General features: G+C 45.5%; 1 protein-coding gene across 1 annotated transcript in view; it reads left to right on the plus strand.

Annotated features, from left to right (window-relative positions):
• The window catches only part of GRIN3A (glutamate ionotropic receptor NMDA type subunit 3A), a 72,734-nt gene extending 63,755 nt beyond the window's left edge, over window positions 1-8,979 (plus strand). The window contains exons 7-9 of the mRNA XM_033086556.2: window positions 2,848-3,012; window positions 3,751-3,824; window positions 7,557-8,979. Of these exons, the coding sequence (XP_032942447.1) occupies window positions 2,848-3,012; window positions 3,751-3,824; window positions 7,557-7,893 (576 nt within the window). The 3' untranslated portion in view covers window positions 7,894-8,979. The remainder of the gene's footprint in view (window positions 1-2,847; window positions 3,013-3,750; window positions 3,825-7,556) is intronic.
• The last annotated feature ends 15,926 nt before the right edge of the window (window positions 8,980-24,905 follow it).

Consider the following 24,905-nt stretch of genomic DNA (forward strand, 5'->3'; position numbering starts at 1 on the left):
CCTCATCAGCATAAATCAGAGAGGCTTTGCTGAAAATGAGGGAGTTATTTTTCATGTAAGAAGCTGGCCAAGTGTGCTCTCTGTAGCAGTACTGGAGTGGCATCAGACACTGACCCCAGGCTGGAGGAGACATCCTATGACAGCGATACCGGGATCAGTCCAGCCCAGGAGGTCCATGACAAAAACAGAGGGACGGGAATGACGGAGTTGCCTGAAAAATAAAGAACTTTAATGGATAAAATAGCAAATGTAGAAACCGCATGACCTGAGAGTCATTATCCAAAGACCCAGGGGTGTGGTAAACATGACAATACGTCGGGACATCTGAGAGCAAAAGTCCAATCATGAACCAGGAGCATGGCCTTGTATGTGACCGGTTCTGAACCAGCTGAGAGCAAGAATCAGAAACATGAAACCTATTCTGAGTACATAACCTGACCTATTATGGAATAAACCTTTGACATGTCACCTCCCTGGTCTCAGGTTAATGCTTCCTGCATCTGCAGGTGAAGCCACTCCCCTGTCCACCCCCATCAGACCCATGTCCCAGCATTCAGGAACCCCCACTGCAATAGGGCTTTTTATTGTTTAAAATTGCTAGAGTTTTATGATACTACATTAAACCTAGGTCCCATGGCAAGCACCACTGACAGGCTGTTACTCTCTGACATCCAGCAGCTGGAGCCCGGGAGCATCAGTAGATAAGTGTATTCATCAGATGATTGAGAAAACACATTCCCTTTTAATTATTGTTCAGTTTGTTCTTAGGTTTACTTTTAGCTCTGTATCACTAACTAAGTTGTTGCATGCTTGCCTTTGAGCACTCTTTCTGGGAAGGGAGTGATTTGCATTAGAGCTTCTTGGAGAACTGGCAAATGCACCTTTAACCATGTTCAGCTATTTGGGATAGCAGGTTTTTTGCTTCTTACAGATACTTACAGAAGTTCCAAATTCAAAGATGGGCCATACTGAGGTCTTAGCTCTGAGACCTTTGAGTAAAAGACATGGGACCTCATTATGATTTTATTCTACCTGGGCTGAAAGTTGGGCTTCACTGCCAGTTAAAAGAAACAGGTCAGACAGACCTACAGTCAAACACTCTGGTGCTTGAGCAGTGCAAAGCATTACCACCTGTAAAATACATGTCACCCTCCTGTGCCCCTAACTGGAAGGACAAACTATGGGACAGCAGCTATTATTCTTGTCAATAAGAAGTTGTGATATGAAGAAGCAAGTTTTGCCTTGAGGTTGAACTGATGCAGTCTCTATATAAATAAATTCTTGTGCCAAAACTCTGACACACTTCTACCTCAGAGCCACTTTGCTGTGGCTTTTTTATGCTTTCCACACTGCAGTAAGTTTCTTTAGAAATTGTTTTTATACCTCCATTATACCCTTCAACACCCTTGAAGTGTTTATTCACTGGTACAAAAATTCTAGCCCCAAAAGTTCTGCTCAGTATGCTTCAGGACAAAGAGGTTGATTTTGGCAGAGTATCCCCAAAACAAGAGTTCATTGCCAGTGCCAGCAAGGAAAAGTTCTCACTCTGCTTATTGTTGAAGCTCTCTTCTTGTGAAAAACCTGTGATATGCTATCTCATACCAAAGAACAGAAATCAACTATGCAAAACAGAAATCAAATATGCAAACCAGGAGAAATACAGCTGACAGTACGCAGCAGGACTTCCAAGCCCTCAGCTTCAGTGGACTCATCAGTTACCAACTCTCTGGCTTAATATGACCTTAGAATAACACTTTACAAATATTCTGTGATGTATCTTTTGACTAATTCCAGTTTCTTTTTCCAGTTTATAGAAGTAGTCATAATAAAGCACCATCCCCACCCCCACCCATGGAGCAAATGAACACAAGGAACACAACAGGTCAAGGGTAGCAGCATCACAGGTGACACAAAACCCTTCCCAAACTCTGCTCTTTCTTTTTTCTTTCTTTTCTTTCTTTTTTTCCTTTTTTTTTTTTTTTTTAAATATATTTACCTGGGGAAAAACATTGTTCAATAGAAAGACACAACTGAATTTTGTATTCCTGGAAATATTTCCATAATAATCAATTTTAGTTATTGATAAACTTAGTTATGGAGATGTGAGAATAAAGGTACTACGCGAATAGCTCACCAACACATTGCAGTGCAGGTATCTGTGGTGCACATTTCTGTTCTACACTGTTTCTTGGTGTTCAAACATGATTAATGCCAATAAAACAAATTAATTAAAGGCTTCCTACACTACGTGAAAAGGGTGGTTTGGCAGAAAAAGGGGGAAGTGTTCCTCTTTTCCGTATCTGCAGTCAGAGTTCTCAACAAACACAATTTACAACTTAACAAACAGTCCTGTTAATGTAGGGAGTGGAGGATTGCCATGTTTGTGCTACTTATTTCACATTTTCTCCATGACCTTCCATCAAGGGTAAAGCATAAAAAGGAAAAGTTAATGATCAATTCTCTGAAAATATGAAAATTAGCTCCCTGCTGATGAAGGACTTGTTTTACAATTCCTTGACTACATTCTGTCAAGGAATACTTGCTTTTACAAATGCAAAGACCCTGCAAACACCAGATTCTTGTACATGTTTAACACTCCACCTCATTAGGGGAATGGCATCAAATTCCCTGGTGTTTGGCTGATTCTTTTCCCATGACAGGCCCTTTGCTCTGACTGAACATCAAGCAGCACAGAAAGGCTTTGCTGTGAAATATATCTAGACTGTTCTGCATTATTTCACCACTGTGTATTCAGTCAGACCACATTTCCACATGAGAAAACAAAGCATCTGCTTCAGCACACTAACAGCCTCCTGCATTAACCTTCCCTTTTGATTTTGCTCACAGACACTGCAGATGGGGATAAAACATTTCTCAGGGCTCTTCGTGATGTTGTGCGTTGGCTTTGGTTTGTCCATTCTCACCACCATTGGGGAACACATAGTGTACAGACTGGTCCTGCCACGAATCAAGAAGAAGTCTAAGATGAAGTACTGGCTCCATACCAGTCAGGTATGTGTACTGATGGGACCCTGTGAAAGCTGTGTGGCTGACTAAGAAAGCCTGGGCAGGAACAAGGTATAAAATGTTGTAAGAGCACTGACAGTTGGCATTTGAAACATGACAGCAGCTTCTGGAGCTTGAAGAGGCTGGCCTAAGGATGGAATAGGAAGCAGAGGACACAATTGAAATATCCAGTTGCAAAGCTCAGAGAGGGACCTTTCTATTTGCAGTTGCAGCCTCACAGCTCAGCTCTTCTGGATGACAGAAGCAACAGTGTTGTTATCCTGAACTGACAAACCAGAACATTTTATCTCACTGTTACAGGTTCCCAAACCTCTGAGGCATGCAGGAAATGCTGGGTAACCTCCCTCGTTATTCTAGAGAAGCTAATGGGACAGAATTGCTCTGGGTGTTTCTTCTAAAGGAAGAACTTACTTTACAGCAAAAGACACAAAAGGGAAGAACTTCCATTGCTTTAAAGCAGCATATTGGAAGAAATCTTTTAAAACTAATTTAACACCAAGGATTGTTCCCAAACTATTCATCAGCCTTTCAGCTTACCCTTCTTTGGGAAAATACAGGAAAATAAATCTGTTGTAATGACAAAGCACAGACAATTGCTTGTATCCTTCAATGTGCAAAATAATTTATTCTCAAGTCCATCAGACAAAATGCAAATTGTTTACCTATTTGTGGAGCCATTTTTAATCTTGCTTTTACTAATTTATGTTCCTCTTTTCCCTCTAGAGATTACATCGTGCTCTGAACAGTTCATTTATTGAAGAAAAACGTCAGCCTAAGAAAAAGAGAGTAGAAAAGAGGTAGGAAGTTCTCCATGCCTTAAAACACAAATTATAAAAATTACTTTGAAATTAAATACCTTATGTCTGGATATGTAATTAGGGATCTAATAATCCCAAAGGTAATAGAATTTTAAAAATAAAGGAAACAAGATAGAAGTGACAAATGAGGGAGGCAGAAATTAATTATTTTTCCTAGAATTAAATCTAGAAGTCTTGTTCTTTCATTAATTTGCATACAGCTAATTTAAACAAACCTCCCATTCCAAAGACAGGCTTTGCAGTTGAAGTCCACTGGCCATGTGTTTAGGGAAAGAATGACTGCCATGCTAAAGCAGAACAGGTAATCAGGGCTCCAGGAGGCTGAGTCTTTAGAGCGAAAGAGAGGTCAGGCACTCACATGCCTGAAACTCTTGCAGCTCTCTTCTTTTGTCGAATGAGAAATAGGAAAGTTGAGGAGAGGCAAATACAGTCTTTCAGAAAATACTGTGTCCAACAAGTCTTGTTGGAGAAAAAAGGAGACAACAACCTTGCCTTGTTTTCATAGCCTTTGTGTTCTGCAGAGGATACAATGGGATGTACAACTTCAGGAACACAAGACATTGCATGGAACATTCTCAGCAGCTCAACTCTACTGTTGCACTTTGTAAGGACACAGATAGCAACACTGCTTTTCTACAGAGAATTTCAGACACAGAGTACAGAACAGAAAAAGCCTTCTAGAATGTTAACTGGATGTTCGACCTGTCTGAAACTTACAGATGTCAATGCTTTTCTTTGATACTCCTCTGCTAAAGGCACCAAATATAAAAAAGTAAGCATCTCTAAACTCCTAAGCTGCCTTTATACACACAAGTGTCTAAAAACACCTGCAACTGATCACCTCTGTTCATTCCTTCATCTTATCGAAGAACACCACGTATGACAACCTCCCTGCCACTCCTGCCTTTTAATCTGTGAGCAGCAGGTGTGGCAATGAGTGCTGCAAAATATTTTCCTCCTGCTGCACTCTCCTTGCTGGGAGAGTGATCCATAAGCCCCCTAGGCAAGGGCTTAGAAAAATGTCCCTGCAAGTACAGTAATTTCACAACTATAAGGCACACCAGATTATAAGGCGCACTTCCGGGTGTCGGAAAAATTTCCAAACTTTGTCCATATATAATGCGCCCTGGACTACAAGGCGCACTTTTTTTTTTTTTTTTTTTTGGAAATGAGGAGCTGCGCACAACAAAGTAACAAATTAGTAACAGAATCGTGTGATCGCGGGGTTTATTGGCAGGTGCTCAATTTGTGAATATTTTTCACAGATTGGTGTAGCTTTTAAACACAGCCCCAGGCACCCTCCCTGTGCCGCAGGCCCTGGCACTCCTGCCCAGCGCTGGCTGGCGCAGCTCGGCTCATGGCTCAGCCACCGTGGCCTTTCCTCTTCGCGCTCAGGCTGCCGATGCCACTTTTCCCCCTCACTCCTGGGCCACTGCCTCCACCTTTTCCCCTTACACCCGGGCCGCTGCCTTTCCACCTCATCCCTGGGCAGCCACTGCCTTTCCCCCTTGTGCCCGGACCACCATGGCCACTGCCTTTCCCCCTCACACCCAGGCCACCGCTGCCACCTTTGACCTCGTGCCTGGGCCGCTGCCGCCACCTTTTCCCCTTGCACCTGGGCTGCCGCCACCGCCTTTCCCCTTGTGCCCAGGCTGCTGCTGCAGCTGCCTCTTCCCCTTGCGCCTGGGCCGACGCTGCCCCGCTGCCGCCGGGCAGGCTCAGCTCAGCTCAGGGCTGCTGCAGGCTCGCACTTGCAGGTTGGCAAATTTCTGAAATTTGTCCATGTATAAGGCACACCAGACTATAAGGCGCACTTCCAGATTCGGACCAAAATTTTAGTCAAAAGGGTGCGCCTTATACTCGTGAAATTACTGTAATCTTCCAATTTGGGAGAGTGAAGATGTACTGCTGTCCAAAACCTTCTGCCCACCCAGCAGCCAGCCCATGGTGTGTGCATGCACACCCACCCACTGTCCTTGATCTTCTCAGCATCTCAGGGCTGCTGTTTGCACAGAATTAGGATGAATTTAACTCAACAGACCCATGAGTGGGGTGTCCAGTCTGTCATGGACACCCATGTGGCAAGGCACAACACAGAGCTCTCAAATCACTTACATTATCACCCGTGCTTTCATTCCTGCTGGAGACTGAGGAACTCTGAAAAGCACCAAAGACACAGAAAAGAGGTGCAAAGAATTGAAATCGTCCTACTGGCTGGTATCCTCATGGAGGAAAATCTGTTGACTTTTTTAAGGTTGTTACTTTCCAAAAACTGGGAAATCTGCTCAGCATCAGTAGTCCAATTGTGAATGGTTTTCTTGGTGAAACTGGAGTGCTAACTGTGGACTCTGGCATTTGTTAAAAGCAACTTCCCAGACTTGAGAGTCTTCCCATCTTTTATTTTGAAATATGAGAAAATATTTAATCTGCACAAAAATAAGCAACTCTACATACACATCCCTGCTGGGATTCCATGAGCTCTCTGGAATAGCATGATCCAGGCAGGGAGTGCCCTCCTGCCTGAAACATCCGCTCCTGCCTCTCCTCCACCACATCTCTTGGAGAACAACCCTGATGGCCACCTCCTTGAGCAAAATTTCCACTTTCCAAGTACCTTTAGAGCAGGCACGTGAGAAAAGTATCCACCCCAGAAGCCAACTCCTTTCAGCAGGCACAACTCTGAAATACCAACCTCCTTCCTTCACCTGCCCACTGGCAGCTCACACCAAGAGGCCTTTGGTCCAAGGATACCCACAGAGGAGCTCGAGGAGGGAGCAGTTTGAAACACAACTCCTGCAGAGTTTAAACCTCCCTTTATCAAATTAACACACACCAGCCTGTCCCAAAGGGAAAGCAGGCAGGAAACAGAAGCTCCTCTCCCACAACAGCAAGCTCTGTGCTTCTTTCTGTTCCACCTGGGGAGCAGAGGCCATGGGCTACTCCTCAGTTTGGGAAGGAACCCCGGGAATTGACCTGATCTGGGAGGGCAGCAGACCGAAGTTCCCCAAAGAGAAGGAAAATGTTCTCTGGGAGCAAATGATTATGGCAATATTTCTGAAGGAAAAAAAAACGGGGAAATATTTTAAAAAGTTCCCAGACAGTAATTTGTGCCCCAGCACAACAACCCAAAGTCTCTGTGATCTGTCAGAAAGCTGAGGAATGAACTGCAAGGTTTGGATACATATCAGTGTTGTCCATCCCCCAAAGCACAGGCAGCTCCCCAAAAAGACTTCAAGATTGAAGGACAAACCATCCCCATTCACCTCTCCACGCCAGGTTTAGAGAGCCTCTTCTTCCCTGTGAGAGCAAATGCCCAAGCCAGGACAGAGTAGTAACACACAAAGGACTAATGTTGTAATAAACTTGCACATTGCAACCACAAAAGCTTTCAGAAGGCTTTGAAGGACTTTGCTGAGCTGCAGATGAGTTATTTCATACCTAAAAAAAAAAAAAAGAAAAAAAAGTTTTGGGGAAGATGACATTCAGGGCTCTGTTCTAGCTTCTGCTATGATTAAATCACAAAAGTTTGGTCATTTACATTCATAATTTGTGCTTTGCACAAAAACATAATTCCAGGGATAAAGGAAGAATATTTCTATGTAATATGTAACAGCAGTATTATATTTTTCCATTAGGATGACTCACAGGGGAGGTTTGCACACACACAAGAGCAGGCTCTGATGTGATATTTACTCTCCTATCTCTGTTCAGGGTCCACGTGGGAAACAGCCAGCATGCAGTGTGGAACACAGCTAACCTGGGCAACTGCCACCAAAAAAACCACATCTGCACCGATGAGGGGCAGAACGAGGTGACAATCCATCACCACCAGGACATCCCCCTGCCACAGGGGAGGAGAGAGACTCCGCCTTCCTTAACCACCAACGGGAAAGCAGAGTCCCTCAACACTGCAAGGACCTCAGTGCTGCAAGAGCTGACAGAACTGGAGAAGCAGATTGAAATCATCAAACAGGAGCTGCAACTTGCCATGGACAGGAAATCAGAGCTGGAAGAGTATGCAAGGACAAATAGAACTGCAGAGTCCTAGGCCAGCATACCTGGGCCCTTCCCCTTTTTACCTTCCTCTCTCCCATTCCTCTGTAAAATTTGTAACACACTTTTGTAATGCCAGAAAGGGGTGCAAAAATAAAGCAGGCAATAAGCTCTTCAGGAGAGCAGAATTGCAGCAGCACACAGCTACTGCCACCCTCCTGAGTCCTCCTCCTTACACAAGTTTCTTATTCTCCTGGAAAACACCAGCCATTCCCAAGGGACTGGAGAGACAAGGAGCATCTCAATGAGAGTTCCTCATTTCTCCACCTGACAGTACAGTGAGGTTCCACTTTTTTTGCCCTTTCTGTGCATCAATTTAAAAAAAAAAAAAGAAAAAAAAAACCGAAAAAAGATTTAAACTGTTCATTGGCAGTATGTCCCTTTGTTGGTACATTTTTGTTGTGTTCTGTATGGGTCTAGTCTCTGTCCATGTGAAGGCTCCTCACGGATGCCTCTTTATGGCAGGTGCTGTTCTGTGTTGGCAGTCCCTTCCCTCCTGGCACAGGCTCATGAGACAAATTCCTGGTGGCAAACCCATCACACACCATTCCCTCAGCACAAACGGAGGTGCGGCTGCTCTGTGGTGAAGGAACTCACCCAGCTTAAAATAACTTGGCAAAAACCAAACCACCACTTCTGTCTGCCTGTGAGTCTAGGCTGGGCTTCCACTCCCTCCCAGAGAGAAGCCGTGCAAACACTGCACCAGCAGGTGAAGGGATGGATCCACAGTGGCACAGGGCAAGGATGAGAAGGGAGAGGGGGCACTACTGTAAATCAGTATTTACCTCAAAAAGTGAAATATTTGCCAGTGTGAAACTACTCCCTTAATATTCTCTGTCTTAAGATGACAATAAAGTCCTTAATCACAGATGAGATTGACTAAAGGGACTCTGGACCATGATTTATTTAGATACCAAGGTCCCATCAAAACCAAAAGGAATCACAAAAACTGCTCTGTGGATAAAGAATGAGAATTGTGGTTTTAGAGGCAATGTACTGAATGGAGCTCTCTCCCTCCTGGGTGATGAGGGGAAGGAAGGGTAAGCTGTTCAGCATATGAATAAACACTGCATCAACCCAACTGACTGTGTTTTTTAAATAGAGTTTCTACCAATTTTTAAAAACCACTTCCCAACACATCTCATATTACAAAGAAAAATAAAGTTTGTAACACTGTCTCTTAACTCCAGTCTCGCAGATAAGTCACCAAAATAATTTTACCCTCCCTGTATCTCCAGCCACCTGCAAGAATGTTGCCTGAGCTGTTCTTGTTAGGTGTAGTTCAAAGTCTGCAGGCAGTCTGAGGAAGACATTCTACCTATTTGCACCTCTAACATTTGAAAAACCCTTGCACATGAAAAGCTCTGTATCTGCACTAAAAGCTGATCACAGTGAGACCCAGACTAATTAGCCTTACCAAGAGCTCATTTTCTGTTCCCTACTCAGGGCTTGTTCTCTGCTTTTGTGTGTTGCTCCTTCTAATGCAGTAACACAGGGAAGAGAAATTAGGACATAAAACAGAGAAGTGGGATCCACAGGCCTGCACCTTAGTATGTCTAATAGATCTGACAAGTCCCCACATTCCTGACAAACTCACATTCCTTTCCCTAGCTCCCCCACTTTAGATAATTAACTTTTTAGAAGGAGGTTTTTTAATTTGTATAGCATCTGGTACCTCACAACCTCCAACATCACTTGGCTAGAAGAGATGAAGGTTGCTCTTTTCATTAAAACACTAGGAAAGAAGTATTTCAGTCCAATTTTATAAGTATTTTTATCAAGGCTTTTATGTCCTTATCTCTACACCCGTGAACCCAGAAACACGTAAAAAAAAAAGAAAAAAAGGAATGGAAAATGTTAATTGCATCTTAAACACAAATGTTTTACTGCAAATCTCCAAACACCAAATCTTCAGCAAATCAGACTTCATTTAAAAGCAAAAATATAAATGGAAAAATGTCGACTACCTAATAACTACTGCTAAGCAGGTGTTATTGCTGTGGTAGTCTGAGGAGCTTCTCCCATGACAAATGCAGAACAGGGATTGCTCTGAATTACTGCGGAACCAACTGTGCCTTTTCAGAAAAGACCCAAGTTATTGCTGCCAACGGAGACATACCTTTTGGCACATTACTTTCTGTTCAGCCACTGCTCCCACCTGATCCCCTCAGAGATTGCTGTGGCTTTCTGTGGGAAGGGGAGTACCACAGGCACACCAGTGCCTGCAGACTGTGGCAGGAGGATCTACTGTGATAGAAGGTGGAGGGGAGACTGGAGACAAGGCTTTTTCTTTCTTGTCTAAGACATTGAATTTAAAGAACCTTTTCATAAAGAATATCTGTCTCCCCTTTACATTTTACCGCAATACTTACTAGTCCTGATGAATTTTTATTATTTCCATATATTCTGTTTCTCAATGGTTTAATTAAAAGCAGAGACAAACTCAGTTATTTCCAAAATGAGCTTGAAATAAGCTATTACTGTGAAACATAACCAAGACTTTTTTCTTGCTAAGGGAAAACAGACTTTCCATAATGCAGATTGTTTGAAGTATCCATTTCCTGCCATGAGCAGAGGGAAGCCAACCTGGGCAGCATGCTGACGGAGCTCAATTTCAGCAGCAAAGTGATACAAGAGTGACTGGGGAAGGACAGAGGGTCTTTGCAGCTCTGCTGGGACTGTTCAGACTGCTGTTCACAGCTGTAAAGGGACTCTTGCTGCTGTAGCAAAGCTGTTTCAAGATGCAGTTTGTTGACGAGCCAGGTCCGGGTTGTGATGGACCCCAAAATACACCAGCAGCATTACCAGACCATTCTTTAGCCAACTTACTGCCAGAACCTGTAATCCCGAGAGCAACTTCGAGTGAAAGCAGAGCAGGTTCTACTCTCATTCCTTCCCGTTCCATGGCAGAAACTCTCAGTATTCCAGGTTTCCCTTGGAAAGGCAGGATGCCTTCCAAGTGTTCTTTCTCACTTTTCAGGATTCCTCATCATTTACTTTTTTCATATAGTCTGAATGTTTTCACCAAGATAATCATGAATAGTATAAGGGCCTATGATGAACTCCTTTCCTTGTATCTGGTTATTTCCTGCAGTGAGGGGATGGTGGAAGACAGATTCCATGCTACAGGGAAGGGACACCCAGGAGACAAACCTCTGACAGGTGCACCTTCCATGCAAATTAAGTTCACAGGGAAAACACTACACCCTAGGAAGAAATGTTTCCAACAACTTCCCATTTTGATTTTAGGAGCAGACTTCAAAAGCAGTCTCCAAGCACACAGAGCACTGAGACCCTACACCACACCATATCCCTGCCAAAATTCCCAGCAGCCATGACAAAATGACTGCAGAAATAATGCAGCATTCTGGTCTTCCTGTTGTGGCAGGAATAAGCAACTGGGGATAGAGCCCAAAAGGGACAAAGGTTGTTCTAGTTGAGCATATTTTGAAACCACAGGAAGGAAGGAATTAAGTGTCTTTACTGTAGAAATTTAAAGCTTGCGAGAAATGTTTCTGAGAACTGGATAAAGGATGAGAGGACAGATAGTACCAGAGGTAAGAGAACCTTGGAAAAAAAAGAATCAAGAAAAATAAACCAAACAAGAGCTTTAATAAGAATTTGTGCATAACAACATTAATCTTTGTGGTAAAGTTGCAGCAAGGGATCTGCTGAAAGTCCTTTTCTGAGAAGGACAGTGACAGCAATGCCTCAGCCTAGGGGAAGGTGAGCACATCAACCAGGGCTCATCAGTGGAATGCTATTTTCTAAGGGTCTCCAAGACCTCTCCTTTCTCCTCTTCTGGATATTTAGATGTATTTGTTTGGGGCTAGGGAGGATGGCTCCTAGTGCACCAGCCCTCAGGGGTTCTTGCCCTGACTCAGGAAGGTACACAAGGAGTTGCTCCACTGAGTCTACAGAGTCAGTCCCTTGGCCTCTATTTAGCCTGCTAATTGGGGAACTATTCCCTCCCAGGAGCAATGCCATCCCTTGATGGGATTTAATTAGTGTCCAAAGCAGAGCCCTCAAACAAAGCTTTCACTAATCTCTGCCGCAGCTCAGCTTCCATCCCAAGGCTGAACTTCAGTTGCCTGTTCCCACCTTGGCAGTGTGAAAGAGAGGGATGGGAAATTTCCTCTCAGGCACAAAGAGCACAAAAAAACGGAGGGTAAGACCAAAGGGACAGGGCCAGGAAAGGAAGGAAGATCCAGAGTGCGTTACTCTCAAGACACTGAACGCAGCTCCCAGAGGACGCTGCACTCAGGCGGCAGAAGTTGCCAGGGAGGGAGGGAGGCTGGCTCAGCACAGCAGAGGGTCTGGGAGCGCCTCAGCCAATGTAGATCCTGTGGAAGTCATTGGCCCTGAAGGCTGCGTTGCACTTGGGGCACTTGCGCTGCCGGGTGTCGTAGTGCGTCTTCACGCACTCGAAGCAGAAGACATGGAAGCACTTGGTGAGCACCGCGTCCTTCTTGCGCATGTTGCAGCAGGGGCACGTCAGGCGGGCCTGCAACACACACACACACACACACACACACACACACACAGAGCTGTAAGGGGTCCTGCAGCCCAGCTGGGCAAAACTGACCCCTGCACCCCCTACAGTGACCCCGAACATTTTACTCAAAAACTAACACAGATGAAAGAAGGGTGTCAGGGAGCGCTATTATCCCAACAACTACAAAAATGTGCTCCCTAGAAGTCAGCACCACAGCAGAGTTGCTCTGAGTCTGAAGGTGTAGAGAAGGGATGGTCATCTGCACAAGCATCCAGAGACAGACAGTGGCTTGACTGCTGGCTGTAACACAGCTATTGCCAGTGCTGAGCAGAAACTGACTCCCAGTTTCCAACAGCTGAACAGCTGTCAGATACACCAGGCCAAAAACTCTACATATGGACAGCTCAACACAAGAACACCCCAGTTTGAGCACTGCTCCAGCAGGAAAGGGAGGGACAACTCTTGAGCTCAGCCTTCAGTGGCTTGATCACTTCAGCCTCCTTCCTTCTTTCATCTTCATGTTTCCCTTTCTCCTTCTCTTTGGACTCTCTCTCCTTCACAGATTCCTTCTGCTTTTGCTTTTTCCACTCCTTTCCTTGCTCAGGTCAGACTGGGCCTCTCTCAGCTTGCACTTGTATCTCAACACCTCTCCCTTCAGCTGATGGTTGTGATTTTGGAGGCTGCTGGTGAGGTGACGCATTTCCTGATTACAGTAAATTCACGAATACAAGCCGCACTGAGTATAAGCCGCATCTCTGGGTGTTGGCAAATATTTCGGTTTTTGTCCATAGATAAGCCGCACCCGAATATAAGCCGCTTTGTCGTTCGCAGCGAGGACCCGCGTGCAATTAGTAACAGAACCGCAGCAGGGCAGGGTTTACTGGCTGAGCTAAGGCTGTGCAGGCTCGGCCCGCTAGGGGCCGCTGACGGGGCCAGGTGGCCCAGCCCGGTGCTGCCGCTCGGGGCCGGCCGCCGCTGCCCCTGGGCTCGGTCACCCCGGGTCGGCGCTGCCCCGCGGTGGCAGGCAGGGACGGAGCTTCCCCCGCTCCTACGGCAGCGGCGGCGGGCGGGGACGGAGCTTTCCCGCGCCCGTGGCGCCGGCGGCGGGCGCGGACAAAGCACCTCGCCTCCTCCCCGAGCCGCGGCAATGGCGGCGCGCACTTCCCCCCCCCTCCCCGGGCCGCGGCAATGGCTGCGCGGGGCTCCCGTCGGCTCCCGGAGCCGCGGTAATGGCGGCGCGCCCCCCCCGTCGGCTCCCCGGGCCGCGGCAATGGCGGCGCGGCCCCCCCGCGTCCTCCCCGAGCCGCGGCAATGGCGGCGCCCCCCCCCCGTCGGCTCCCCGGGCCGCGGCAATGGCGGCGCCCCCCCCCGTCGGCTCCCCGAGCCGCGGCAATGGCGGCGCGGCCCCCCCGCGTCCTCCCCGAGCCGCGGCAATGGCGGCGCCCCCCCCCCGTCGGCTCCCCGGGCTGCGGCAATGGCGGCGCCCCCCCCCGTCGGCTCCCCGGGCCGCGGCAATGGCGGCGCCCCCCCCCTCCTCCTCCCCTGGGCTGCGGCAGAGGAGGGAAGAAGAGAGCTCTCCCGCCTCTCTCCCCGCCCCCCGTGCTGCCTGCAGGGAGCCAGGGCAACACGGTAACACTGTAACAATTGCGAAATGCCGGCTTTTACTGGCCGGTGCTTGGCTCGGCACTCTGGCTGGCACGTCTGGGGTTGTAAATGTCAGAAAATTATTAATATATTAGCCGCACCCGACTATTAGCTGCACTTCCGGGTTTCCACCAAAATTTTTGTCAAATTGCTGCGGCTTGTATTCGTGAAATTACTGTAATTGGGCCTGCAAAAACAGAAACACCTGTGACAAACCACACTTCTGTCAACCTTCTTGAGGACTTTCATGGAAATAGAGAACAAGCTGAGTAATAATGACAAAGAACAAAACAAGACTGTTACCATTTCACTGCACAACAGAGCAACACATTTTCAAAAAAAAGTCATGTCAGTTTTACACACAATCATGGCCTCCCAATAAATCAGGTAAAGAGCTTTGGTTTTGCAGATGAAGAGACCTGTCAGAACAAGTATTTAACAGTACCAAAGAATCAACCCGGGTGTTCTAGTGCACTGTAGCCTCTAAAGGGCCGTGGGAGGGGGGAGGTGCTGTTCATTTTGAGGCACAGTACAACACCATACCTTCTTGCTCATTGGCAGTCATGGACTTACCGTAAACCATAATCACCTGGTCAATAAAGATGGGCACATGAAAAAGTGAAAGAATAGAGAAAATGCGAGTAGGCATTAAGTTAGCTTTCTACCAGTAAGACATAATGGCTGAAAGAAAACGGAAAAAGAGAGGTATAGAAACTGCATTCTCCTTATATAGATAGTTACCAAATGATTGTGAATAGGAGCAGAGAAACAGGCACATATTCCATGTACCCAGCTTAAAAGTAATTAGGAGTAAAAAAATATTGTAAGCTAAAGACCATTTCTCTCCAAACAAACTCCTCTGGATAAACAAAATTCAGAGGTGCCTCAAGACAGTTCCCAGCATCAGATCTCTGGATTTAGGTTCTCAAGACTGACATTTCTTATAAATGGCACTGACCACTAAGATGACAACTGGATTATTCTCCCCACCATATGCTTGTCTACCACAGCTTCTTGTGAAGCTTTAAAACATCACAAACTCCCATCTATCCATTCCCACACCGGGAAAGACATTAAATTCATTGACTCTTCCAAGAGCCCCTCTCTCACACAAGTTCCCTGATTGTTTCTGTTCTCTGGTTCCATCTGCACAGGGCAAGGGGAAGGTGGAAGAGGGATCACTGCTTGTAAAGAGGTGAAAAGTTTTTACCAGACATGAACGAATGGGACACGGGCAGTAAACCATTACAATTTCCAGCGGTGGCCACACGGTGTCACCAACGCGCTGAACTGCAAGTGGAGCCACAGGCTAGCTGAATTGTCCCTGCAGCAAAGCGTAACACAGCTCCAGAGCAGGCTCAGAACAGACACTGCTAATGAGGTTTTGTGCAGACACAGCGCTGCAAAGCTGAGGGCAGCCCATCATACAGAACACTTCATCCTCACATAGCTACAGATGTCTCACCTTGAGCTTCTCATTCTGTTGTTTCTTCCTCAAGATCCTGATGTAGTTCCTCCAATTCATTAAGGTGATATTCCCAGCAAGCTCTTTATTCTCTTCCAGCTCTGCATTCATTTCCTCAAACTTGAGTCTTGAGAGAGTAACAGTCTATCTCAATTAGTGCTACAACAAGGAAAAGAGCTCACATTTCTTGCGATACAACGTGTACCAGCTATGGGGGCTCCTCATCAATCATGGATGATGATTAAACGGAAACCTAGTGAGCCATATATCACATTTATAGATCATCTTAGAGAAGCGATTGAAAAGCAAATTGATAACGTAGCAGCCCAAAAGACTTTGTTTATACAGCTGGCTAAATATAATGCAAAAACAGAGTGTAAGCCAGCCTCTGCCACTGAAGAATCCTGTGTTGGCAGATGTGATTGAGGCTTGCAGAAACATAGGGACAACACAATACCAGGTGGAGCAGCTCACAACACAAGTTGCTGCAGTTGTACAGATCTCAGAGAACTGGTGTTGATGCAGACAAATCGGGCATTTCACAAGAGCCTGCCCCAACCAGCCTGGTGGCTTCTCAGCGCCCGGGAAGGGTGGGCAGTGCCCTGTTGGGCTGTGTGCATGCTATGGCAGATCAGGACATTATACCAAACACTGCCATTCTAAGCTCAACAGCTGGTAGCAGGTGCTGCCACCCAGAGGACCACCCGGAAATGGGAAAAGAAGTGAAATAAGGACACACAATCAGGAACAGATGCGTCCAGGCAACTGCTTCCAAGTTTATGTGGTAAACTCAGACCCAGAACCAAAGGAAGTGCAGGAGTGGATGTCGTCATGGCTGCCTCAGTCCCCATAAGTAATAACAAGGTACACGAGATACCATTGGATGCCTTTGGGCCTGTGGGATATGGGTTGGGTGCATTATTAATGGGACGTTCAAGTATTACTTTGCAAGGGCTGTTTGTAGAACGTGGAGTCATTGATGCAGGCTGTCTTGGGTAGATTTGTGCCATATTATGGGCACTGTCACTCCCGGTCACCATACCTAAGAAAAGTCTCATTGCTCATTTAATACCTTTTGTGGCACAAGTACCTAGTGCAGCATCTACTGAGAGAGGGACTGGAGGGTTTGGGGCCACAGGTCAGAGGTGTTTTGGACCCAAATGGTTCCTGACACTAAACCTGATATGACATGCTCTTTAGAACTTATACAAGACTCCCTCCTGCAAGTGACCATTACTGGTATGATTGACACAGGCGCTAATGTTACTGTTATCTCAAAGAAATACTGGCCTTTTACTCGGCCCACAGAACTTTCTGCAGCAGTGGCAGGAGTTGGTGGTACAGCTGCCAGTTACTAAAGTCTCTCATCTGTGAGTATTATTAACCTGAAGGGCAGGTAGCTACCATCCACCTTTATGTAATTTCAGTACCTTTAAATTGGTGGGGATGTGATTGTCTGACTCAATGAGTCACCTTGACAACAGAAAAGCAGGATTTTCCTAGGGGCCATTGTGGAGAGCAGTTTGCACAGACCTACCATCCCACTGCTGTGGCTGACCACACAGTCTATAAGAGTTGACCAAGGCCCCTAAGTCAAGAAAAACTGACTGGTCTCAAAGATTTGATTAATTAGTAGCTGGCACAAAATCATGCTGAATCATCACAGAACTCTCAGAACACTCCAGTGTTTGTGATCAAGAAGTCTGATTAAGTGGAGGCTCTTACATGACTTCTGTCAGGTTAATGAGGTGATGGAGAGCATGGGGACATTACAGCAAGGGATGCCTTCTCCCACCATGATTCCAACTGCTTAAGATATTTGTATTGTTGATCTGAAGGACTGTGTTTTTACTATACCCCTACATCCAGATGATGCTCCTAAGTTTGCTTTCACTGTCTCCTCTGTTAGTAACAGTGAACCTGCGGAAGGATACCATTTGGACTGTATTACCCCAAGGGGTGAGAAACAGCGCCTCCATTTGTCAGTGGTATGCAATACCAGTGTTATCACAGGTCAGGAAACTATTTCCATTTTATTGTTTATTGTTACCACTATATGGATGTCTTGGGTTGCAATACAGGATGTGACCAGAAGTTCTATTCTACCTCCATCTGTTGAGACCAGGTGGGGCAGTGATCCTTATCTCCGTGGGAGATATCCTGCTAATGGGCCGTTTGTTAAAACCAGGTGGGGCAGTCATCTTTATCTTTTCCACAACCCATCCTTCCTCCAGGAAGGTATCTTCTGCCAATGGCCCACTGAGTACCACTGTATGACTGATAAAATTACATGCTCTCATTGGGAGATGCTCCACCTAGCAGGAGGAGCCAAGCCTTTCCTACCAAGATAAAAACTGAGATTTGAAACAGCAAGGTTGCCCTTTTTTCCACTGACGGGCTGTCAGGTTGTATTCTGATTCTGTCAGTGTTTGGGGTTTGTTCTTTGTAGTGCTGTATTTCTATTTTAATTTTTATAGTAAAGAACTGCTATTCCCATTCCCATATCTTTGCCTGAAAGCCCCTTGTTTTCAAAATTATAATAATTTCTCCATTTCAAAGAGAGGCTCTTGCCTTTCTTAGCAGACACCTGTCCTCGAAACTAGGACAATGGATGATATCTTAGTCGCTGCAACAACTGCAGAACAGCTTAATGTAGTAATGCATGTAATGCAAGAGGCTTTGACAAGTTATGGTTTCTGTTGCTTCTGAGAAAGTATAGCGACAAGCACCATAGAAGTATTTGGGTATGAAAATCTTGGACTAAACTGTTGGACCTCAGCCTGTGGCGATTCAGCATTCTCTACAAACATTGAATGACTTGCAAAAATTGCTGGGCATGATTAATTGGATTAGATCATTGTTAGGATTATCGAATGCTTTGGTGGCACCACTTTTTGATTTATTAAAAGGCAATCCCTCAATGTTATCTTTCAGGAGCTTGTCACCAGGAGCACTTGCTGCATTGAGACAAGTAGAATTAGCAATATAAGGAAGAAAAGCTTGGTGTGTGGTTACCACCATACCTCTCCCTGTATGTATTTTACTATCTCGGGATCATCCTGTGGGCCTCATAGCCCTGTAGCATAACAGCTGGCAAGATCCTTTGCATTTCTTAGAAGGGATATTTCTACCATATCAACACAGAAAGACAGTAACCACTCACCAATTGCTCATATAATTTGTAAAGACGATGATGTTCCAGAAGCTATTTTGGGCTCGTTGTTCTAAGGAGTTTTTAGCGCCAAACAGTGTCCCAGTGTCCTTTTCAATCCTTTAATTGGCCGACAGCTCGATAACGTCACCCTCCTCACAGGCACCATTTTAGGGGAGCAGCAGTGGCGTTATCTGGAAAGGAAAGGGCATATAGGTGAGACAACTGGGGACCAAAACATTAGCTGCATATGGTAAATATTAGCAACAATTACATTTAACTGGGTACACATACACAAATAGCAACCAATTCATCAACAGCTCACCCACAACAATCCTACACATAAATTTTTGCAGCTACATCTTGAATTGTAAACTGTGGAATCATCACTGTACTCCTTGAATCCCTTACAGAGGTGCATGGATTTTACTGATGGATCAGGGAGCATGCGAAAAGCAGTTGTCACCTGGATGGAGGGAGGTAAATGATATGATAACATAGGCCACCAAGACTGATTCCCTCAGCTAGTAGAATTATGAGCAGTCATAATGACTTTTGAAGCCTGGCCTTCTAAGAATTTGGACCTTGTCTCTGATTCTCAATATGTACACAATATAGTTTGTTGACTAGGTCGTGCTGTTCTAGAAGAGGTAAATAACAAGGACTTGTTTAATTTGTTAAAAACATTATGGTATACTTTACATCAATGAAATTCACCATATTATGTTCTTCATGTTTGCAGCCACACTGATTTGCCTGGGCTTATGGTAGAAGGAAATGCCTGTGCAGATAAGCTGACGGCCTCAGCGCGGGCTGCCCCAGTGCCAGACATGTTACAACGAATCAGTCACATTAGTTTTTCCATCAGAGGGCCTGAGCTCCATTTTACATCTGCAGAAGCATGTGATGTTGTTGCCTCATGCTCTGATTGTCAGCAGCATGTCACGGTGATTCTGGATGGAATGAACCCTAGAGGGCTACAGGCTCTTCAGCAATGGCAGTCTGATGTTACTCATGTTTCAGAGTTTGGTCACCTTAAATTTGTATATGGACACTTCTTTTAAGGCCTGATGGGCTTCTGTACATGCAAGACAGAAGGCAAGGGATGTCATCTCACATTGGTGTGGTGCCTTTGCAGCCTTAGGTGTCCTACATGTTGTGAAGACTGATAATGGGCTGGGTTATGTAGCTCAGCCTGCCCAACAATTCTTGCAATCTCGGGATGTTCAGTGTGTCACTGGCATTGCGCATTCTTCAACTGGTCAAGCTATCGTAGAACATTTTCACCACACACTTAAAGCCCTTCTTGAAAAACAAAAGCAGGAATGATAAGTGAGACCCCACATGCAGGAGTTTGGAAAGCTGTGTTTACATTGAATCATTTTACTATTCCTCCCTCATGTACATTACCAGCCATCCTAACACACTTTCTGTCATTGCAATCACCAAGCGACAGGACCCATGGCCCTGTCTGGGTTTGTAATTTGCAAGCACAAGCCTGGGAGGGCCCATGTTACCTGGGGATGTGGGTGTGCCTGTATCTCAACAGACACTGGAGTTCAGTGGGTGGCTTTGTTATATTCAACCTGTATTGGATAATGCCTCTCAAAGCAGCAAACATTGCTGTGGCTCACCTGACTCCTTGAAATAAGCAAAAAACATGTGGGCAATGGGGTATATATAGAATCTATCTTATTCTTGTATGCTACTTTGAGAAACTGTATAGTTATTGATGTGTTAAAGTTGTGTACTATAGCCCTTAGCTTATTCTTGTATGTTGCTTTATTAAGTTGTACAGCTATTGCTATTGTCAATATTCTGTAAGTGTAGGCATAAGGATTTTGATGATATGTAATGTAAGGGGAATTAATCAAGGTACACAGATGCATTCCAGAGTTAGTGGAATCTACACAAGGGATACTTGTACCATATTTGCTATCTCTTCTGTAAGGGCTCTGTAGAACGATGGTAGACCTGGCATTTATTTACAAGATAGGAAAGGGGGAATTGTAGGCACACAGTTTGTGGTGATTGGGAATGGGGCTGCGGCCAAGCCTCATCCCTAATGGGCTACAACTGTGTAGGACAGGTGAGCAGTATTGAAGGCTGTGAAACATGGAGTGCCGAGGCGCACTGACCAGTTAAAAAAGGGGAGAAAAGGTACACAGGTGTAATGCATGTAAGGTGAATGGTATAAAAGGTTGTACTGAAGAACAATAAAGTGTTGATGCTTGAAGCCTTCTTTGATGTCAGTCATACCTCCTCCATCAGTAGGCCAGGCTGTAGGGGTCCCATCTCTTCAACTACATTATTTATTTTCCTAAGATCTTGAAGGAGACACCATTTATCACTGTGTGGTTTTTTAATTACAAAAATTAGGATGTTCCAAGGGCTAATGGTTGGAAAAATGTGACCTTTCTCCAATTGTTCTTTCACCAGCTGTTCTAGCATCACCAATTTTGCTCATGGCAAGGACCATGGTCTATCCATATGGGTTTGTTTGAAGTCCAGGTTCATTTTAGGGAGTCCTGCTCACCAGTGACCCACACTAAAAAAGTGTCTCAAGCCTAAGACCCTATTGAGACTGAATGTCTCTTCCCCATAAGATGATTTTCTTGTCCACCATGAATGGCTTGGTGGTGGCAACTCAGCCATCAATTGCAATAGGATGTAGACTACAAAAGGTAGTACTGTGACCACCAATGCCTGCTAAGATGTCCAAGGATGGTACAAGGGTCCATTCCAGTGGCCAACAGGATCTGGAAATTACTGTCACATCAGTTCCAGTGTCAATGAGTCTATTAAGGGTAATGATCTTCTTGAAATGTCTCAGGACACAAGTGAATTTTGGTTGTCCTCTGCTGATCTTCCTGGTCCATGTGAGAGGGAAGTGTTGCTGTCCAACTCTGGTAATAGAAATGCTTGCACAATGATTAGTCCCTTCAGTAAGAAACGTGGGGGGGTCAGGACATATAGCAAGCACAATGATTTACTGAGATGGCATTACTGATAACACTGTTGGTGCAACATAAAACCCTTCAGCTTTGGCTTTACCCATCCCTACAATAAGAAATTCACGTGGCCATTGTTCTGGGCCTAATTATCCCATTGAAATGGCATGTTATATAGAGTTTGTGAGGATTATTACCTGGGCAGTTGACAGTTCCAGATGGGCAGCTGGGAGCATTGTGGCGGGAATGTTGGAGAGGTGGCACTGCAACTGTGGAGCTGCTGGTCACCAATGATCTCTGGCACAGGTGACAGGGATGCTTGGATCCTTGTGTACCACTGTCTCGCATTCTGCTGACAGTTTCCCAAGTGATGGAAACAGCATTCCTGTACTTGGCAAAATCTATTAGTCCCATGATAATGCCCCTTGCACCCACAATATTTCTGAAATGGCCTACATCTTGGTTTTTTACAGTCCTCAGCAAAATGTCCTTCCTTAAAACAACTATGGCAACAGTTGTTCCTGCTGCTTTTTGGTATTTTCTTGGAAGGATGTCAAAGCATTGGCCAGGACTCATGCTTGGAGAACAGCAGTGTACTCAGGAGTGGCTAGACAGCTGTATGAGTCAATCATCTGAGTGATGGCAGGCTCAGGCTCTGGTGGGAGCGCACACAATACCTTTTTACATTTGGAGCTGGCATTTGCCACCACTAGCTGCTTTAACTATTCCTCACTTGCTCTGTCCAAGACAACCTGTTTGTCCAACGCCAGTTTTACTCTATTCATGCTAGTTTGGGCCTTGTCTGATTTGTGCAAAATCTAAATCTGGCTTGCTCCTGTCTGGGACTTGAAGCAGTACTTTCCTAGCCATGTCCTTGATGTCATCAAGGACGGGCATAGGAAGGTCTGCTTGTTGGTCTGGGACTGTGTGAGCCTCCTCTCTCATCAGATGTTCTATTGTCAATGCTGCCCTCACTGGACATCTCACACGGTCTCTCATTAGCTGGTTTAGGAGATGTTTCCACCCCAATTCCCATTGGGAATATTCCGCTGGGGACAATAATGAAGTCATTTGATAGCACATGCAGGGTCAGCATACGGGCAGAGAAGGTGGCAAGCACCATATTGCTACAATATGGGGAGTGCCTTCCATATTCACAAGCAGCTTTGCACAACTCCTTAATTTCTCCAAAGGCCAAAGGTTCCCATCTAGGGTTGACACCTCCTCTTGCATACCAAACTGGCATGATATTGAGTTTTGAGACCAGCTCCCACTCCCCCTGCTTCACTGCAGCCCTCAATTTTTCCCAAGGGTCTGCACTTGGCTCCAGCAAGTGGAGGTCCTCTTTTGATGATGAGGAAGAGGAAGAGGTTTTGTCTGACGCCACAAATATCTTGCTACTACGTTGGTATTTGCTGGCACAGCCTTGAGATTAGGTGTTTTGAGAAAACAACAAAAAACCGAAAGGATTTTTTGAAGCATTTGAAAAAGTTCCCAGAAGGGAATGTCTCCCCAGACACAGTAACCCTTAAGTCTCCTTGGTGTGTCAGGAAGCTCAGGAATGAACCTGCAAGGCTTGGACACACATCATTGGTGTCCATCTCCAGAGCACAAGCAGCTCCCCAACAAGACTTCTAGTGACCGAAGGAAAAACTTTCCCCCTCCACCTCCCTCCACCAACTCTAAGGAGTCTCATTCCATTGCAAGATCTACTTTGGGAGTCTACATTGACAAGAGCTGGCTGCAGGAAGGGTTTGCCTTGTAACTGGAAGGAATAAGATGAATGTGTTTTTACAAACAGACCATGTGAATCTGCTTGTAGAATAGGGCCACAAACTTATAGATAAGAAAGTAACAGAAGAAATTCTGAGTTCTAGAAAATGTTACTAACTAGAAAATGTTACTAACAGACTGCTGCTCAGCCAAGGCCATATTAACTTCCTGAACCTAGAGAAAACGAACAAAAACTGAATATAATTACTAATAGTGTTTTCTTTCTTTTGAAGTACAATATGGAGCTGTGTATTAGAAGGGGATATAGAGTAGGTGATACAGGAGAGCTGTACTTTCCGTGTACCTCAGGCAATGGGGAAAAGGAGGAGGGAAATGCAGCTGGGAGCTCAGGATAGAAAGGAGGCTGCGTCCCCCAACAATTTGAGATGCCCCATGGGAAATGCTCATGGCCTCTGCCTTTATCTGAATAAAATTACAGGAGTGCTCTGCATTCTTTTGGGCATAAATTTCTGGCATCATGAATGAATTTTCCTGAGAGATTCTTCAGGATTCAGATGATGATGAAAACTCAGCAATGGCAGAAGGAGAAAAGTAGATCTGCACCCCTGGGGCACCATTTGTGTATTTGCAGATTTCATTTTTCCAGGGCCCACATTTGTCCTTCAGAGTGTGTCCTTGTCACTTCAGGAGTGCTCTCAGGATGCAGGATGGAGGCTTGGTCTTGTCATTGTGGCAATAAGACAACTGCTGCGGAAAGAAAAGCCTGAGAGAATTCCTTCCTGGGTTTTGAGCCCCCCTATACAGCACTAAAGGGACCCATTTTACAGGGTAAGCAAGGCAGAACAGTTCCACAGTCCTAAACACAACTGCAAAGTGTCCTTGTGCCCATTGCCTTCAGTCCAGCAGGGCTGCAGAGAGGACAGACTCTGACATTAAAACCAAAAAGGACAAAATCTTGTGCAGAACCTGGCCTGAAAGGCCTGGATGTGATGGCCCTGCCCAGAGAGGCAGATGAGAGACCAGGACTGTCCCCAGGAAAAAAAATGGCAAGGTGTCAGGAGCAGGGATTAGGGACAGGGTCAAGGACACACGATGCAGGTGGCTGAGGGAGAGCATCACAGAGTGTGGAGAGATTCATAGTTGGTCTGTGGGCCAGAGAGAGTTCATGAATAAGGGTTATTTATGAAAGGTATTTCTTATCAAGGCCCTTGGCCTGGAGACCAAGACAAGAAGAAGGAGAAGGAGAAGGAGAAGGAGAAGGAGAAGGAGAAGGAGAAGGAGAAGGAGAAGGAGAAGGAGAAGGAGAAGGAGAAGGAGAAGGAGAAGGAGAAGGAGAAGGAGAAGGAGAAGGAGAAGGAGAAGGAGAAGAGAAGGAGAAGGAGAAGGAGAAGGAGAAGGAGAAGGAGAAGGAGAAGGAGAAGGAGAAGGAGGAGAAGGAGAAGGAGAAGGAGAAGGAGAAGGAGAAGGAGAAGGAGAAGGAGAAGGAGAAGGAGAAGGAGAAGGAGAAGGAGAAGGAGAAGGAAAGAAAATCTGCAGCTTTTTTTTTAGAAAAGTTTTGTGGAAAACA

The sequence above is a fragment of the Catharus ustulatus genome (assembly GCF_009819885.2).
Source record: "Catharus ustulatus isolate bCatUst1 chromosome Z unlocalized genomic scaffold, bCatUst1.pri.v2 scaffold_29_arrow_ctg1, whole genome shotgun sequence".
NCBI lineage: Eukaryota > Metazoa > Chordata > Aves > Passeriformes > Turdidae > Catharus > Catharus ustulatus.